Source organism: Urocitellus parryii, chromosome 1, assembly GCF_045843805.1.
Source record: "Urocitellus parryii isolate mUroPar1 chromosome 1, mUroPar1.hap1, whole genome shotgun sequence".
In the NCBI taxonomy this organism is placed as follows: Eukaryota; Metazoa; Chordata; class Mammalia; order Rodentia; family Sciuridae; genus Urocitellus; species Urocitellus parryii.
Window position 1 is genome coordinate 142,171,545 of NC_135531.1, and position 18,360 is coordinate 142,189,904.

Here is an 18,360-nt window from a genome sequence, read left to right on the forward strand (position 1 = left end):
CTCCCATTCTATAGGCTCTCTCTTCACATTCTTGATTGTTTCCTTTGCTGTGAAGAAGCATTTCAGTTTGATACCATCACATTTATTGACTCTTGATTTTACTTCTTGAGCTAGAGGAGTCTTGTTGAGGAAGTCAGTTCCTAAGGGGACATGGTGGGAAGTTGGGTTGGCCTACATTGTTTTCTAGTAGGCACAGGGTCTCTGGGCTAATGCCTAGGTCCTTGATCCACTTTGAGTTGGCAATTCTCTTTTCTTAAAAGAGCACCCTGACTTGCCATTAAGAGAGGCAAGAATCTGAACCCAGGCTGGGGATGTTGGTGAGGGGTCGAGCTCTTGGCTAGGGTTTTCGAGGCACTGGGTTTGATCCCCAAGACTACAAAAACAAAACAACATGCACATTCACACACACACACACACACACACACACACACACACACAATTACTGACTCCATTTTTTTTTCTTGAGCAATACAAAAGTGTTGAAAGGCCAGTTGTCGCTTAGCAAATCATTGGTACAGATGTTCAAGGGAGCTCACCCTAGAAAAAGGAATCTGGTGTGAATCATAGAATCAACGAAGTATGGTCTGAACAGAGTAAAGAGGCAGGGGTGGAGATTAAGGGAAAAACATGAATTTGGGAACCTCAGCTTTGCATTACAGTTGTGCAGCTTTTGGCAAGTTAATTTACTTCTCTGAAGATCCATTTTCTGTCTGTCACGTTGGAGGGATGATGGTGAACTAATTTCCAGGGTAACAAATAGGATTTGACTCTGATTAATTGGTGGTGGCTTCTAGAGAGCTGCATGGAGAAGGATCTTGGGGACCAGTCCAGGCTTTGTGGGGAACACTGCTGTGATTGATTAATAATTTCCTCCACGTGCAAGGGATTTGAAATGGATATTATACTTACCCAACATGTGTCCTTCCTGGACGCAGTCTGTTCATTCCAGGTTTAAGTCTATCCGTGTGTCTGGTGGGCATACAATTCATCCCACAGGCAATTTTCTTAATTCCAAAGGGGAAGGAATTTTAATTATCTTCTAAAAACCATAGGGTTTGTCTTCAGCAATGGATGTGATATATATTTAAATAATCCGAGAGACTTGCAGAGCTCCTTGAAGGTGGAAGCGTCTGCATACAAAGTGTTAATTACATACTTATAATCATTCTTTTGAGATAAATGATATTATCATAATTTCCATATTTGACAGCCTTCCCTGTCTGTGCATCGCCCTCCCCTCCGTTTTGAAGCCAGTCCCGGGAAGAGGGGATTTAATGGTGGTGGGTTGCATGGGCAGTGGCTGTAGGGTCTAAATGAGTGACCTGAGTGCTGTCCCAGCCCCAGCCACTCAGGGTCCTATCTGAAATGTCATGTGGCTTGAGATTTGTTAATGGAAGTTGGCCTTTGTGTTATCTTTGAAACGATAAGGGGTCAGTGAAAGATATATACTAGTCGTGGCCATCAAGAGAGTGGTGGGGTATTATTTGAGCACATAAATTATGTGATTATGACCGTCAAAGAGACCCATGAACAAGGTGACAGGTAAGTACATCATTTTTTTAATTTTAAAAAATATATATCTATATTTTTAGTTGTTAATGGACCTTTATTTTTTTTATATGCCGTGCTGAGAATCAAACCCAGTGCTTCATACATGCTAGGAAAGCATTCTACCACTGAGCCACAACCCCAGCCCCATATTTTTAGTTTTTGAGGAGCCTCCAGACTGCTTTCAATAGCACTGCCCCATTTGACATTCCCACCAAGAGTGCACATAATTGCAGCTTCTTCGCACCCTTGCCAACACTTGCTACTTTCTGTTTCGGGGTTTGTTCGTTTGTTTTAGCAGCCATCCTAATGTTAGATGAGCAAATGTATTATTTTAATGCAATTCTAGGGGGAATGTTCAGAATACTCAACAACAAAAACAACAACAAACAACCCCTTTTGATAACCTGGAAGCAGGAAAAATTTCTTTTTAACATTACAAACTGTTCCGAAACCTCCAGAATTTCATCTCATGAAACATATTCTGATATACAGCTAATCTCTCTCACCTCTGCCAGTTCTCAAAACCCTTTCCTGCAAGAAACCTCTAAAAACTCACCATCTTTGATCTCCTCCTGCCTTTTAATCTCCTTTTCCTCCTCTGTTCCCCATTCCTGTCCCTTCGCATTATTTTAATTTTTATTTATTTGATGTTATTGCAGTACTAGGGATTGAGCCCTCAATCCCCAGCCCTCAATGGACTATTATTTAGCCATAAAAATGTCAGGAGTGCTTAACCACTGAGCCACATCCACAGCCTTTTTCATCCTTTTTTTTTTTTTTTTTTTTTTTTTTTTTTTTAACTTTGAGACAAGGTCTCTCTGAGTTACCCAGAAAGGCAACTGATCCTCCTGCCCCGGCCTCCTGAGTCATTGGAATTACAGGTGTGTGCCACCACACCCAGCTCTTAAACAAGGTGTCCTCTGTCGGTCTGGCTCCCCAGCTCTGCTCTGGCCCCCTTTTCCTTCCTCTTCCCTTCAGAGTGCAGCAATATCCCCTTCTTTCCTTCCCTACATCTCTGGGTTCCAGACACCCTGGGGACCCTGTGTTCAGCCTCAGAACCTCCTCCTGAAACTTGCAGGGCCCCCTCATGTTTGGTGAGCCCCCTCTAAGCAAAGGGAGTGAATCAGAGGTAGCTGGCATTCAGGTCTCGGTACACACTCTCCCCCCTCACTCTGGGTGAGGTTCAGGATTGTCAAAACACAGAAACCTGCACAAGGAGACTGTCGGCTCTACTAAGCATTTCCCGAGCCCATTAAACCATGTTATCCATTATTTTTGGATGTTGACCTCCTGCGGTAGGACTTGGCTGTATCATTCTACCATCATTATTATTTTTTTAAAATTAATTTTTAGGTGTTTGTTGAGCTGGGAATTGAACCCAGGGCCTCATGCATGCTAGGCAAGTGCTCCACCATGGAGCCACACCCCCATCCCACATTTGACCACTTAAAACAATGGAGTTAAATGTACAATAATATACTGTACAGAGTTTAAGTGTGTAGTTTAATGAGTTTTGTCAAATGTCCTGTGACTCAACAATCAGCTGATTTAGAGAAATTGCAAGATCCCTAAAATTGGTGGAAGGAGCGTGGAGTTTGGAGTGAAGAGATACCCAGTCAGGGTTCTGCCATTGATCTTGGGCAAGTCCTCTCCCCTCTGTAAGCTTCTGTTTCTGATCTGTACAAGGAGAAGGCTAACTCTAGGGGCTCCTTCAGCTGTAGGTTCACATGACAGAGCAGGTTTTGGAAAAAGGTCACTGAAGATCCTGAAGTTATGCAGAACTACTGTGTCCTGCTGACATTGGCAGAGTGAAAACACCTTACCTGGAACTTCCAGGCACCTTCCTGAAGAAGAGAAACTAGAGAAATCACCATCATCCTAATAAACAAAGATGGCGGAAACCAGCAAAACCAAGACCTGTCTCCCACAGTAATGTATCTAAGTTGTTGCCATCAAATCTCTTTTTTTCCTTCCAGTACATAAGGGAAAGATTCTAAAGGGATTAGCTTGAAAATTCACAGCAAGTACCCAAAACACACCGTTTGCCAACTAGGTTGAGTTTAGCCACTTTGCTGTTTGGAAGCTAATGTGCCTTAAAAGAAGTCAGGGCTTTTCCAACAAAATTCAGAGGAATCTCTCACATGCATGTGGCGGTGTTCACTTTGCAAAAGCTTCTCGTCCATTCCTCCTTGGAATGGGCAGAAGTTGTTTTCAGAGGAGCAGACAGTGGTGAGCTCCCCCCCTGTGTTCTTTGGTTTGGGCCCCACTCTCTATTTTGCAAACCAACTAACTCAGAGAACAGTCTGAGTTCAAGAGGATCTAAAAACAACAAGAGCACTCCACAGGTGGCAGCTAACAGGAATTGACCCTTCTTGCCCTCCCATTACGCCTTAACCCTTGTAATTCCTCCAACAGCTCAGAGAAGACTCCGTTTGACAGACAATGAAGCAGAGGCAAAGAGAGGTGTCATGGTTTGCTGGAGCTCCCACGGCAAGTAGGTTAGAGAGGTGCGATTCCACCCAGGCAGCCTGGCTGGAGGCCCGGGCCCTTCACCCCTATGCTACAGTGCCTCACATTACACCATGCTGCTGATTAAAGAACTTTCTAAACAAAGCCATTCATTGGAGAGATGAGCAGCCTGATAGGCAAGCAAGGCCCCTATTTTGAGCCCTTCCCGAGGAATCACTTGGAGGGAGGTTTCAAGGCAGTTAGGTTTAAAGCAAGGATTGAGCCCAGTGTCCTAGATGATCCCTCCTAACCCAGAGATGACAGGATTGGTGAAATCTCTTCAAGATTCCAGCCTGACAGCTCAGGATGGTGACGGACAAGTCCCCCTGCTCTTGGGCTTCCAGATTGAACGTGCTTTCCCAGTCCACCAACCTGCCCACTCTGCTTTTCTTGTGGGCACTGGGATCACTGAGCTGGGTGAGCAGGTGACTGTGCGTGGATCATCCCGGAAAACTGACAGCATGGTCTCTAGCCCAGGGACCAGGAAGGAGGAATGGCAGGACATTTGCTGCCCGATTTAATCAGTGCAGTGTGTGTCGCACAGTGGAAATGCAACACACTCGGCTCACTTCCGGGCCTGAGGCCCAGATGTTAGTCATAGAGCCATAATCAGAGCTCCAAGGACTCTCTGCAGCACCCTGTTCAACTGCTTCATTTCACTCATGGGACTACAGAGGCCCAGAGAGGGGAAGCAACTTGTCAGAGGCCACACAGCATTCATTCAACAACATTCATTCATTCATTCATTCAGCCTTCTGTGCTGAGCTTGGCACGGGAGGTACCAAAGGTGAGAAGAAGATGGAGCCACAGGATGGATGTGACATGAGGCAATGGGCCAAAAGCATCGTTCACATACGAACTCAGATTGTGATCTGGAAGTTCTCTCTGAGAAGGGGCCAGTCGAGCTGAGGCTGTATGAGGCAGCCAGTCACAGTGGAAATGTGATGCCCTAGGACTCCTGGGGATGAGATTGGGGGAGTCAAGAGGGATTGTGTGTGTGTGTGTGTACACATGCACGCACGTGCACAGGGTCTTGTGGGCACAGGTGAGAGGCCTGGAGCTTGTCCTTGTAATAGGAAACTCTTGGAGGGGTTCTTTTCAACAGAGTGGCAGACGCGCTCTAACCATTCCTGTTTCCCAGATGCCGGGTTCCCTGGGTACCCAGGTATCGTGGAAGTTTGCAGAAAACACACCAGTCAATGCTACCCTCACAGACAAGCCTGGTTTTTCCTTGTCTTTATCTGGTGATCTGTGTGCACTGTCCCCACATTAGGAAAGTAGGCCACTCGGGTTCATTGGAAGTTCCTCCTTCCCACCACGTGTCTCCAATAGACCTTGAGATCCAAGTGTGTGGGCAGTGAGCAACGTCTCTGGTCTGGTGGCTGTTGCTGGGACTGGCACTCAGACAGCCCTGCCACTTGCCACAGGCTTTCCCCTGCCTCATCCGGTGGTCAGCCTTCACCTCCATGCGTAGTTAAGGCCCTGAGAGGTCCTGCAGAAAAACCCTTGTTTAATATCGTTCAACCCAACATCAAATGGTTTGATGCCATAGAGGTAAGGAAACATTAGAAACTGCTATCAAGACCGCTAGGACAGCCCGTGGCGCACACCTGTAATCCTAGCTCAGGAGGCTGAGGCATGAGGACCATGAGTTTAAAGGCAGCCTCAGCAACTTAGTGAGGCCCTAAGCAACTTAGCAAGACCTTGTCTCAAAATAAAATATAAAATAAGCTGGGGATGTGGCTCAATGGTTAAGTGCCCCTGGGTTCAATCCTTGGTACCAAGAAGAAGAAGAAAAAGACTGCTAGGATAGGAAGAAATTTCCAGAACATTTAGGCTTTTTAAAAAAATGGGTAAACTGAGGTCTCATCAGGGAAGGGGGAAAGGTCTTTTCTAGGTCTCATAGGAAGCAGCATCAGAGCTGGACCTGGAAAGCAGAACTCCTCCTACACTCCACTGTCTGGTAGTGAGTGGGAGGCCTTGTGACAATGCTGAGCCAGTGTTTCTCAAAGGGTGTTCCATGGAACACAGACGATTTGTTCTACATCTCATGAGTTTGGAAAATGTTGCAATCTCTTCCTCCTTAGAGGAGGCCCTGAGACATCCTACACCAAAACACTGGTTTAACATTGTTTAATTCATTGTTTCCTCAATGATTTGAGGACAGCATACATCTTTTTTTTTGTTGTTGTTGTTATGGATTTGTTCTGGGGGTTGAACCTAGGTTCACCTAACCACTGAGCAACATCCCCAACCCTTTTTATTTTCTATTTTAAGGCAGGGTTTTACTAAGTTGCTGAGGATGGCCTTGAACTTGTGATCCTCCTGTCTCAGCCTCCCGAGTTGCTGGCCCTGAGGTGTGCACGACTACCCCTGGCTAGAATACATCTTGATGCGTATTGATTCATATTCTGGGGAGTTCTCCCTGGGGAGGCCACCCTCCAGGAAAACTCTCCTCTCCACAGGCCCTGGCTCATAGCAATGGCATAGTAAATGTTAGCCATTATCATCATCACCATCACTGAGGGCAGGGACCACATTTTATATTTTGGTTCACGTGACTGCTCCTCCAGGTGCTATGTCCTCAGGGATGGAGACACAGATCAATTGCTCTGTCAATCAGCCAACACTGACAATGTGTGTTGACTCTGGACCTCGTGGATCACGGGCCTCCCCTGAGATAAAGGGCAGCTTACTTCTTTCCTCTTCTCTACCAAAGCAAAGGCCTGGGGAATCCTTGTCAGGAAAGCTCACAAACATCCCTGAAGGTCATCAAATGCCAACTTGACCTGCCCTATTCCCTGCCTTCCTTTTTAGACTGAACAAATCCTCCTTGCCAGATTCAAGTACCAACTCAACTCCAGCCACCTTCAGGAAGGCTTCTCTGGCTACGTCTGCCCTGTCCCTCTCACCTCTCCTTGTAACTGGCCCCTCTTTAGTCTCCTGAACTAGTCTATATCATGTGTTTAGTGACTGGGATGACATCAGTCTGTACAGAGATCTAAATGGGGGTAGTTGGTGGGAGTGACACAGACTAGGAGTGGCCCTGAGGTTCACTAGTGTGGCTGGGCCCATCCAATCCTATTTAAATTCCATTTAAAGAATACTGTATGGGGACTGCGTGTGTGGTTCAGGGTGAGCAAGTGCCTAGCATGTACATAGCATGTACAAGGCCCTGGGTCTAACACCAGGAGAAACACAAAAAGTGTTCTCGGGCCAAAGAAAACACGCCCTCGGGGAAGGACACTAGATGTGGAAAACCTTCAGAAATCCTAGACTTCTAGCAACTAGTAGCAGACTCCAGATAAAACAAATCATCTTTCTGGGCCTCACTATCCTCACCTATAAAACAGAGTAACACCTGTTCCACCATCTTCGTGGGATTTGGAGAACATTTCTCCCGACAGTGCCGACAACCACTGCCCCCCTTAAGACAACAGCGAAGATTTGTGTTTACTATATGTCAGGCCCTGTTCCAAGCACTTTGAGTTCTTTAACTCACTTAGCCCTTTCAATAACCCTCAGGGGTAGGTACTGTTATCATTCCCACTTTACAGCTGAGGAAACTGAGGCAGAGAGAGAGGCAAAGGAATTTGTCCAAGGTTGCAAAGCTGGTGGGTGATGGCGCAGGGACTGTTAAACACCTTCACGAATACTGGTTCATTTAATATTCTAAAGGCATAATGAATTTTATCAAGCAAATGTTTCTCTTTTCACCATTTTACATATGGAGATATTGAAGCTCAGAAAAGCGAAGTGATTTGTCTGAGGACACAGAACTAGGAACTAGGCAATAATAAAAGCTGGCCAAAGCCCAGTTCTTCTGATCTCAAACTCTTGGTCCACCCTTTCTGTGCCATGTGTCAAGGCCGGGCAGGTGGTCTAGGAAGAGAACAGTGTGCTGGGGTAAGGAGTCGGGTTCCCTGGGCAAGGACCATACCTGGTCCTTATCCTTTCCACTCCAGTCCTTAGGGCAGGACCCTTCTGTCCTGGAGCTCAGTGCTGCCGTTTGACTGAGTGACAGTTCTATTGGCCAATCCCATGCTTGACTGGTTATGGTCTTGTGGAGGGGGTGCCTTCCTGCCTTCGTTTTGATGCAGATTTCCATTTGTCTCCATGCACTTGGATATTTCCTGACCCTGGAATGTTTAAAAATGGTTACCTGAATTGTTTGTTTGTTTTTGTATTTTTTCTTTGTGTACTCTGTTTCTTGACTGGCTTAGGGGTCTGGAATGGGGGAGGAGAGATGGGGTTCAAATCTTGATTCTGCCACCCTGGCATCCTGGAACAAGACAATATCTGTGAGTCTCCGTTCTTCACTGCCAACTAGGGGCAATCATGCCTATCCTGCCTTCATGAAGCCTTTTATAAAATATACAATGTGATACAAACAGAAGGTGGGTTACTGTAATATAACCCTTACCATAGGTACTCAAAAGATATTTAATTGACCGAATGGAAAGAATTTGCAATGATGTGGAGACAGCAATCATAAAACAAAGTTAATGAAGGAAAAAAGCAAGAAATAAAATTGCTCTATGTGCAGTATTACATAACTGCTCTATGTGCAGCTATGTAAAATACGATAGAAAAAAGACTAGAAGAAAATAAACCAACATGTGGCCAGTGATTGACTCTAGGTTGGAGACCTATATGTGGATTGTTCCACTAGACTTAACTTTTGTTCGTGTTTACTAAAGTTAGCACATTTTATTTTGACATTATATTTTATCATGTATGTCATGCAAATACATCATAAAATATAAAATATCATAGTTATGTACTTATCATATACAATTAAAAATGTAAATCAAAATATGTATGACTTATCTGTCAAATATAAAGTAGATAAATTATGATGTATAACTTATATATCAAAATATTTATAATTTATCTACATATTGATATCAATCAAAATATGTAGCACTTGGCACTTAACAGTGTTGCTCTCATTACCAAAACTAATGTGATCAGGAGTGATTTGGAATTCATTCATTCATTCTTTTGTTCAGAAAATAGGCCCAAAGTTTCTGTTCTATATAAGGCACCAGTGACAAGTACCACAAGGGACACTGTGAGGAATGAGGTATGATTCCTGCATCAAGACAGAGGATAGAGCATGCACAGAGCTAACCATAGTTCAATGCAGAATGTGAAAAATACTTTATATGCTTCAGAGAAATTTTTGCCAAGAGTTAAGAACAGGGAAAAATCTGTTCTAGGTATGGAGATGAAATAAGATTTTTGTGAAGAAGTTGAAAGGTATGTGGAATTCTGGGCCAGTAGAAATGGAAAGGTATTACTGGTAGTAATAACAATAATGAAAGGTAATTAATATTTCCTTAGCACATACCAGGCACCAGGCATTGTGCTATTAAATTGCATATATTAGGGGCTGGGGATGTGGCTCAAGCGGTGGCGTGCTCGCCTGGCATGCGTGCGGCCTGGGTTCGATCCTCAGCACCACATACCAACAAAGATGTTGTGTCCGCCAAGAACTAGAAAATAAATATTAAAAATTCTCTCTCTCTCCTCTCTCACTCTCTCTTTAAATAAATAAATAAATAAATTGCATATATTGGGGCTGGGATTGTGGCTCAGTGGTAGAGCACTTGCCTAGCATGGGCGGGACCTGGGTTCGATCCTCAGCACCACATAAAAAAAAAAAATGAAGGCATTGTGTTGTGTCCATTTACACCTAATAAAAATTTTTAAAAAATAATAAAAAAAATAAATTGCATATATTATCTCAGTGCTCTCCGAAGAGCTGAGGTAAACAGCATTCTCATCTCTAATTTATACATTGGGGAAACTGAGGCTTAGAGAGGTTTAAATCTGTGCGAGGGTTGCAAGGTGATCAAGATGGCAGACATATTCAAGATCTCACTCTCAACAGCTTTGTTATTTGAACCGAGCAGGAAAACAATTTGCCATAACGAATAAGACAGGGAGCTTCCTAAAAGCTGGGAACATGTGTGTCTTGCACATCTCTCTCTGTTCAGAGCCTGGGCAGTAAACAGCAAGTTGTAGATGCTCAGTGAATTTGTCAACTGAGCTGAGCATGGTGACGCATACCTGTAATCCCAGTAATTTGGGCAGCTGAGGTAGGAGGATTGCAAGTTCAAAGTCAGTGTCAGCAATTTTGTGAGACCCTGTCTCAAGATAAAAAAAAAAAAAATATTAAAAAGGGCTGGGCATGTGGCTTAGTGGTAAATTGCCTATAGTTTTCAATCCCTGGTACCAAAAAAAAAAAAAATGTCAGTGGAAAAAAATGAAAGAAACAGTGAGTGGTTCACTATTGCTGGAGTATAGGGTATGTGGTTAGAAGGCAGTGGGACAGGTTAGGATCAGGCTATACTGGGCGTGAATTTTGGAGATTTTGAGCAGAAGCAGAGCCTGTCAAAGTTCCTCATTGCAAACCTTCCTCCTCCTCCTCTACCACCCCTTACTTCCTCTGAGCCTACTCCATCTGTAAAATGGGGATGGAGAGGCTATTTGGATGGAAAAGGATTATGAATTCTTGCTGTTTATATCTACTTCACAGGAGGACACCTTGGCTGGGCCTCTTCCTGAGAACTGAAATCATTTCATGGCATGTGCCAGAAGATCCAAGAATCTTCAGGGTCTGCCAAAGCCCCTCCCTTTTCAACTCCCCCTCTCTCCTGAATTGTTGGTGTAAAGAAACCTCAGAGCCTGTAATCTCAGCAACTCAGGAAGCAGAGACAGGAGGATCACAAGTTCAAAGCCATCCTCAGCAACTTGGTCAAACCCTGTCTCAAAAAAAACATAGACTGGGGGATTTAGCTCAGAGGTAGAGCACCCTCGGTTCAATCCCCAGTATTCCCCCCACCCAAAAAAAAAAAAAAAAAAGGTAGACTCAAGAGGCTCTGATATCAGGAGTGAGCAATACAGTGCCAGTTCTTCTATAAATATGGGTCCTGTGAAAAATCAAACTCAAAGGGGGAACAGAACTACAGATCCGAGTATTGGGGTTTGAACTCGGGCACTCAACTACTGAGCCACACCCCTGGCCCTATTTTGTATTTTATTTAGAGACAGGGTCTTACTGAATTGCTCAGCGCCTGGTCGTTGCTGAAAGAACCATGCCCCCTTCTTTATCTACTTACCACCCCCCCGCCCCCGCAAGACAGTTTCATGAAAACTTTGTAATTTCCTTCATGCTTCTAAGCTAGACAGGCAGGTATTCATTCCATTTTTTAAAAAATATATGTTTTAGTTATAGATGGACACAATATCACAATATCTTTACTTTTATCTTTATGTGGTGCTGAGGATGGAACCCAGTGCCTCATGCATACCAGACAAGTGCTCTACCACTGAGCTATAACCCTAGCCCCATCCATTTTGTAGCAACCCAGGAAAGCTCAGGAGGCTACCCAGACTCATTCTACAAAGCCAGGAGAGGGGCCTCAGGTTATAAAATAATTCTCCCACCTCTCTAGTCTCTCCCCTGTCTCTCTTTAAGGAAATCAGCACCAGAAAAAAAAAAAAACATATTTAATTATAAAGAGGTTTTGGATCCACTTTATAATTTTTAATTAATTAATTAATTAATTAATTAATTTTTCAGTACTGGGGATTGAACCCAGGAGTGCTTTGCCACTGAGCCACATTCCCAGCCTTTTTTTAATTTTGTGAGAGGTTCTTGCTAAGTTGCTGAGGCTGGCCTCAAACCTGGGGTCTTCCTGCCTTAGTTTCTCAAGTTGCTGGAATTGCAGATGGGTTCCACTGTGCCAACCTATAATCGCTATTTTTTAAGTTGGATTTGTGTCCCTGTGTGTGCGCCTGTGTACTGAATTTGAGAACATGATCTATTTAAGCCTTGGGCACAAGTTAGCTTGATTCTTGTCACAAAAAGCATACTTTGTCGAACCTTCTCAAACCTTCTTGTTTGGCCTGAGGTCATGGATTGTTTAATTCTTTGGTCCCCTAATTAGAGTTTATCTTTTAGAGACACAGGATTCAACATTTTTAGGCTCTTTCAAGGCCTCAGTATTGATGGATATGACAATGAGGGAGGAGAGGCAGGCTGAACAAAGTGGTACATAAGAACAAGGTCTGGGAACTTAGACTGCTCTGAAAAACCCCACACTGACACTCTGCTGCTGCCTATGACCTTGAACATCCCCCTTATTTTGTCACATTTTTATTAGTGCATTAAAATCATATATAATAATGGGATTCATGATGCCATATTCATACATGCACATAACATAATCTAATCAAGCTCATTTCCTAGTACTTTCCCTTTCTCTCCCTTCCTCCCCCTCTTCTACTTGCTCTACTCTTCTGATCTTCCATTATTGTTATTTTAATTAGTGCATCTCATTATGGTGTATTTGTACTTAGACATAGCGTAATTTGGTAGATTTCACTCTCCAGTATTTCCCCATGTTATCCCCTCCTCCCTTTCTCTCAATCCCCTTCCTCTACCATCTTATAAGTGTCCTTCCTTTATAATTGAAGACAGTAACAGCTTCAGGGCTGTCTACTGCCTGGTACCTAGTAGAAACTCAGCTGACATTTAGGGAAAGAATACCTATCTTATTGGGTTATTATAAGAATTAAATGAGTTAATGAATGTTAAGAATGGGGTCATAGAACTCAGAAAAGAATATTTAATAAAAATAGCTATTTTTCACTATTTGGTCATGACTGTCATTTACAAAACAAAAAAAAAAATACACATAGAATGCCACATTGGGTCAGGAATCCAAAACCTGAATTAAATCCCAATTCCATCTTTTTTTTTTTTGGGTACCAGGGATTAAACTCAGAGGAGCTTAACCACTGAGCCCCTTTTTTCATACTTTATTTAGAGACAGGGTCTCACTGAGTTGCTTAGGGCCTTGCTAGGTTGCAAGGCTGAATTTGAACTTTCGATCCTCCTACCTCAGCCTCACAAGTGGCTGGGATTATAGATAATGCGCTACCACACCTGGCCCCAGTTCTGTCATTTTAAACTTGTACTTTCCTAGCAGTGGTGACAAATTTGAATTTTTCTCTCCTTTTATTTATTTATTTATTTATTTTTTAATGGTGCTTGAACCCAGGGCCTGAGCATACCAGGCAAGTGCTCTATCACTGAGCTATGTGCCCAACCCTCTTTTTTCTCTTTCCACATTTTTTTAAATTGTTGCATTATAGTTGTACAACCCTCTGTTTTTAATGTGGGAAAAGCTACTGAATTTAGGATTAACAGATTAAGAGGTGAGGACTGGTTCTTCCTGGAGTGGGTGCATGACCTTGGATAAGTAACTTTATTTCTCTGAGTCTTAAGTTTCCTCATCTACAAAACAAGGAGATTGAGTAATCACTGAGATTATTATTATTATTTTTTTCCCTAGCTTTAACACTCTCTGATTCCAAGATGTAGTCTCTCTCTCTTTTTTTCTCTGGCCCCAGTGTGCCCCTCCCTGGTGCCCGGAAGGTCTAGGGTGTGTGGATCCTAGTTCCCCTCCAGGTTCTACAAAGCAGGGCCTGGCCAGAATCCTTTGGCTGTGACTCTGCTGGGTAACATGAACCACTTACTTGTCCACAAAGAACCCTTGTACTGCTACAATTCCCAAAACAAAAAAAATTTTTTTTCATAGAAAAAAAATGACCAACAATGACAATTACGTGCCCTGTTAACAACAGAGAGGGTCTAGTGTGAATAATATCAACGGGAAATATTTATAAATAAATATAGTGCTTCCAGTGGCAATGTACAATAGTTTGCCTCATGATTAGGGGTATATATAATGCCATTATGTAAAATCCTGCTTAAATTCATTGGCATACCTTTATTTGTTGCCTTCCTCGATACCACTTTTTAAAACGTGCTGTGGATTGAACCCAGGACCTCTTGCATGCTGGGCAAGAATTCTACCACTGAGCAATACATCCAGCATTTTTAATTAAATTTATTTACCTTCAGTCCTTGGGATTGAACCCAAGGCTTAAATTTTGAGACAGGATCTGGGCTAAATTGTCCAGACTGGCCTCCAACTTGGGATTCTCTTGCCTCAGCCTCTCTAGTCTTTAGGATTATAGGCATGTGCCCGGGGCCCTTGATACATCTTTAGAAGCACTGGTCTAAGTGTATATCATTAACACAGCACTTTGTCTAACATTGTCTCACTTGATCCTTCACCCAAGTCCAGAGAGTTAAGAGTTAAGGCATTATTCACCCCCATTTTTCCTTCCGGAGACCGGGCTCGGGGAGTGTGGAGAGTTGGAGGAGACTGAGAAGTTGGAATAAGTTTCAGATTGCCAGGCCGTTCTCACCAGTACTTAAAACTCCTGATTCAGAGCCCAGCCTTGCTGGCTGGGGCACTTTCAAGAGCCTTTTCACTAAGCCTTCCCCTACATCCAGCAGGTGGTGTGTCTAATCCTTGTTTTGGAGATGGCCAACATTCCAGGCTGTTAAGTCTGGGGCAGGTGGATCACTGCCAGTCAGAAGCCAAATCTGCCCCGGGGCCCACCTGATGTGTATAAGCGCTAAGGGGTCTTGTTAGACTCTAGATTTCTGGGTCCAAGCCCAGGCCACACCTAATTCCTAAGGATACTTTGGGATCTGAATTCAAGGATATCACCTTAAGTAAAGTGGCCAGTCTAGTCTCACTTATCACAGCAGTAATTACCGTCCTCATACTGAACAAGCATTTGTTTGTCACTTAATGTTTATTTTCTTTCCCCACTTTAGAATGTAAATTCCAAGAGGATATGGGCTTGTTAGCCTTGTTTTTTGACAAACCCCGTTTCCTAGAACTCTGCAGGCCCCCATAGTAGGAGGACAGTAAATATTTATTGAATTGAATGTACACTGAAATTTGAAACCGCTGTCACACATCGCGCCTTCATTTTACAGTGGGGGAAGTTGAGGCCCACGGAGCTGGAAGTGACAGTAGAGTGGCGGAGTTGGTAGGGGTCAAGGCCAGGATAAAATTCAGATCTCTGGAGAATTGGTTCAACTCTACTCAAAGCAATTCTTTAGAAAACACAAAAACCTTTTGAAAGAAAAGACATTTCCTGCCTATAAATACTCGGTTCCCGGGGCCTGACCAGGTGGGGGGCATTGGTAACTCGTGCCTACTTCATAGACACCCACTGCCCTGAAAGGTTAAGGGCTAGTCTTCCATGCCCGGAGTCGAACCCCTCTCGGGACAAAGTCGTGGCCCGTCCTGGCTGGGAGGAGCAGAGCAGAGCCAGCGGAGGTGAGGGCGGCTCGCCCAAGGTCACCCGGGCGGGGCCTGGAGGGGACCAGGTCTGCAGGGCACCGGACAGGGGACGGCGTTGGCGTTTCTTCAGGTCTTGATGAGGTCCCTTCTTCTGTATGTTCGAAGTCAGGACTGATATCTGATATCCAAGGGTCCTTATCGCGGATCCAGCATTCAAACTAAAGAGCACGAGCAGGCCGGGCCAGCCGCGTGGCGCGTCCCCATGTGCTCCACCTGCAGCAGCTCTCCAGCGCTGGCCCTTTAAGACACCTCCCCTCTTCACCCCCCCTTCTCTCGAGTCCCTCTCGCCACCCCGCCCCCTCCCGAATTGCATCAGGCACGTGCTCGCCCCCGTCAGGTCTGGGCACCCCCACCCCCAGCCCGGGCGGTGCTCGAAGGAATCGGAGGCGAGGGGCGGGGAGAGGGGGCGGGGCCACGGGGCCGTGCGCGCGCGCTCCCGCCGCCCGTCGCCAAGGGCCGGCCCGGCGGGCGCGCCCCCGCTGCGCCGTCCCCTCCCCTCGCTCTCCGCGTCGCGAGGCGCGCGCCCGCCCGCCGCCTGCCGCGGATCGCGTGGTCTGCTCCGCTCACCGCGCCTCTCCCCCGTCCGTCCATATTGCTGCAGCCCCCGAGCCGGGAAGCCCGGGCCGCCCCGGGGGCGGGGGGGAGGGAGGGACGGAACTAGAGGCCTGCCAGGCTCGGGGTGGGGGCGCCCTGCGAGGAACGGGCGGGGGGGGACGCGCGCCGAGGAGGCCTGGACCGCAGAGTGGGGGGCCTTCCTCCCCCCCCCGCCCCGCCACTGGGCCTCGGATCTACGGCGGCTGCATCCGACCGGGAAGGGAGCCGCGCCTAGCGTGAATCCCGATTCTCCTCCGTGGGGACTGGTGCCCGGCGCCCGGGAGGAAGGCGTCGCGGGCGCTCTGCGAGCCAAGTTCGAGGCGGGGGAGGCAACCTCGGGCGCGCCCGGCTTCTCCGGGGGGGCGGGCGCGCAGATGGCCACTCAGGTGGAGCCGCTGCTGCCGGGGGGCGCCCCGCTCTTGCAGGCCGAAGAGCACGGGGGGCTGGTGAGGAAGAAGCCGCCGCCGGCGCCCGAAGGCAAGGGCGAGCCCGGGGCAAACGACGTCGGAGGGGGGGAGCCGGACGGCGGCGCCCGGAGACCTCGGCCGCCCTGCGCCAAGCCACACAAGGAGGCCACCGGGCCGCCGGAGCGCGAGAGCCCGCGGCCACCGCAGCTGCCCGGCGCCGAGGGCCCGGCCGTCAGCGACGGAGAGGAGGGCGGCGGCGAGCCGGGCGCTGGCGGAGGAGCTGTCGGAGCGGCGGGCGCCGGGCGCAGAGACTTCGTGGAAGCCCCCCCGCCCAAGGTGAACCCGTGGACTAAGAACGCGCTGCCGCCGGTCCTGGCCACCGTGAACGGACAGTCCCCTCCAGGTGGGTCTCCCAGTTGGCGTCCGGGGGCCTCTTCCGGGGACTAGGCGTCCCCTCCCCCAGCGGCCTCCGGGACCCGGGGGGTCGGCCACTGATCTTAGTGACTCTGGTGTTTTTAAAATTGTCTCCTGGCTCGTTGGGGTCGCCGTGCCTTCCCCCAGCGCACTCTGGGGATCCTGCCCCTGCCGGAGGGCCAGGCCTCCGGGAAGCCACTGCCACCGCCTGGGCCGCAGCGGTTAGTGGGCAACGGCGTGGTTCGGGCCTACCTCGCCAGGAGAGGGTGGGCGCTGGCCTGGGTAGGGAGAGCAGAGCCGGGGTCGGCTTAACCTTTCAGGAAGGCCCCTCTGCCACCGCGCCCCACGCTCCCGGTTTTGGTAGCCTTGCGAGCGTCCCCATGTTGTAAATGTTTAATGAGCATATGTCATGGGCAGCCCAGCGCCGGCGAGGAGTTGCCGCCGACCGCACGGATTCGGGGTTTAAAGTTATCAAGTTTTGTCCTCGGGAGGTGATAGGCGGCAGGGTCCCCAATTTGGATACGCGTTGGGGGTCAGTTATGGGGAGAGGGGAGAAAAGGAAACCCAGCGTGTCATTGAATTCGGTGGTTTCCCTCCCTGATCCTGGCGTCTTCCGCCTTTAGAGGGAGACCGACGGCGAGTGTGCGGGGGGGAGCCGGTTAGGGGGCTGGCGGAAAATGTGAGGCGGGTGAGGGGCGTGCGGCGACACGAGGGGCGTGTGCGGCGGGGGAGGGAGTGGCCGGCTGGCTGGCGGGTGACAGTTGGGCGCCATGCGCCGCGCCGGCGGCCGGCGGGCTGCTCGCGGCCGCTGGGCCTCGGCGTTCGGTGCGGGTCGCGGCGGTCGGGGCGCGCGGCGGCGGCGGCGGCCGGGTGTGCGTGTTCGCGGTGTGAGTGCGCCCCCTTCGCGGCATTCCTCCGCTGACGGGAAAACGTGGTGCCTCCCCGCGCGGGGAGCTGCATGTGACTGCCTACCGGCGCCTCCCGAGCCCTCCTCCCCCTGCGTTTTTTGGTCGGTTTGGACCCGTCCCTTTCGGGGGAGGAGAGGGTGTAGGAAATCCCAGCAGAGCCGTGTCAGCGTGGGGAGGGAGGCGGTGCAGAATATGGAGTCTGCTCTTGGCCTCCCTTTGCGGAGAACAGATCGGTGGCCAGTTTGGGGGGCGCGCCCTCCGTCCTCCCCTTGCCAGTGCTTTGGGGCACCGTGGGTCTCGGTTCTTCGGTTTTTGTCCTTTTGAAATGGGCCAGTATTAAAACTGGCTGGGTTAGAATGATGGCCTCTGCCAGTAGCCCGAGAGCTTTTCCAGAACTCCTCCCTTACTTCAGTCGCTGTTGAGGCTGACTGGTTTGAACCGTCAGAATGGGTAAAATTGTAGGGGGAGCCTAATGCCTTCGTATTTTAGAGAGGAGACTCACTCTCTGTCCCAGGGAAACCAGATCAATCATGAAAACAGCGTGTTACCTTTTTATTCCTTTTTCTTTCTTTCTTTTTTTTTTTTAACACCCCCGCCCCCTCCGCCAAAGGTTGCTTCATTTAGAGGAGGATTTGGGTTTTACCAGCAGTACCTCAAATCGTGTTTTTTTCCTTTTGCCTCCCTTCCTTTCCCTTCCAGAATCCTCTTTATGCAAAGAGCAGTGCTGGAACCTCC

General features: G+C 47.7%; 1 protein-coding gene across 2 annotated transcripts in view; it reads left to right on the top strand.

The window, feature by feature from the left end:
* The window catches only part of Larp1 (La ribonucleoprotein 1, translational regulator), an 84,859-nt gene that overhangs the window by 16,572 nt on the left and 49,927 nt on the right, over positions 1 to 18,360 (top strand). The window contains exon 1 of one of the 2 annotated variants that reach the window (XM_026388279.2): positions 15,806 to 16,706. The exons of the other annotated variant lie outside the window; for it this stretch is intronic. Coding sequence (XP_026244064.1) covers positions 16,271 to 16,706 — 436 coding nt within the window. The 5' untranslated portion in view covers positions 15,806 to 16,270. Of the gene's footprint in view, positions 1 to 15,805; positions 16,707 to 18,360 lie in introns of those variants that run through there. 2 annotated transcript variants of the gene reach the window in all.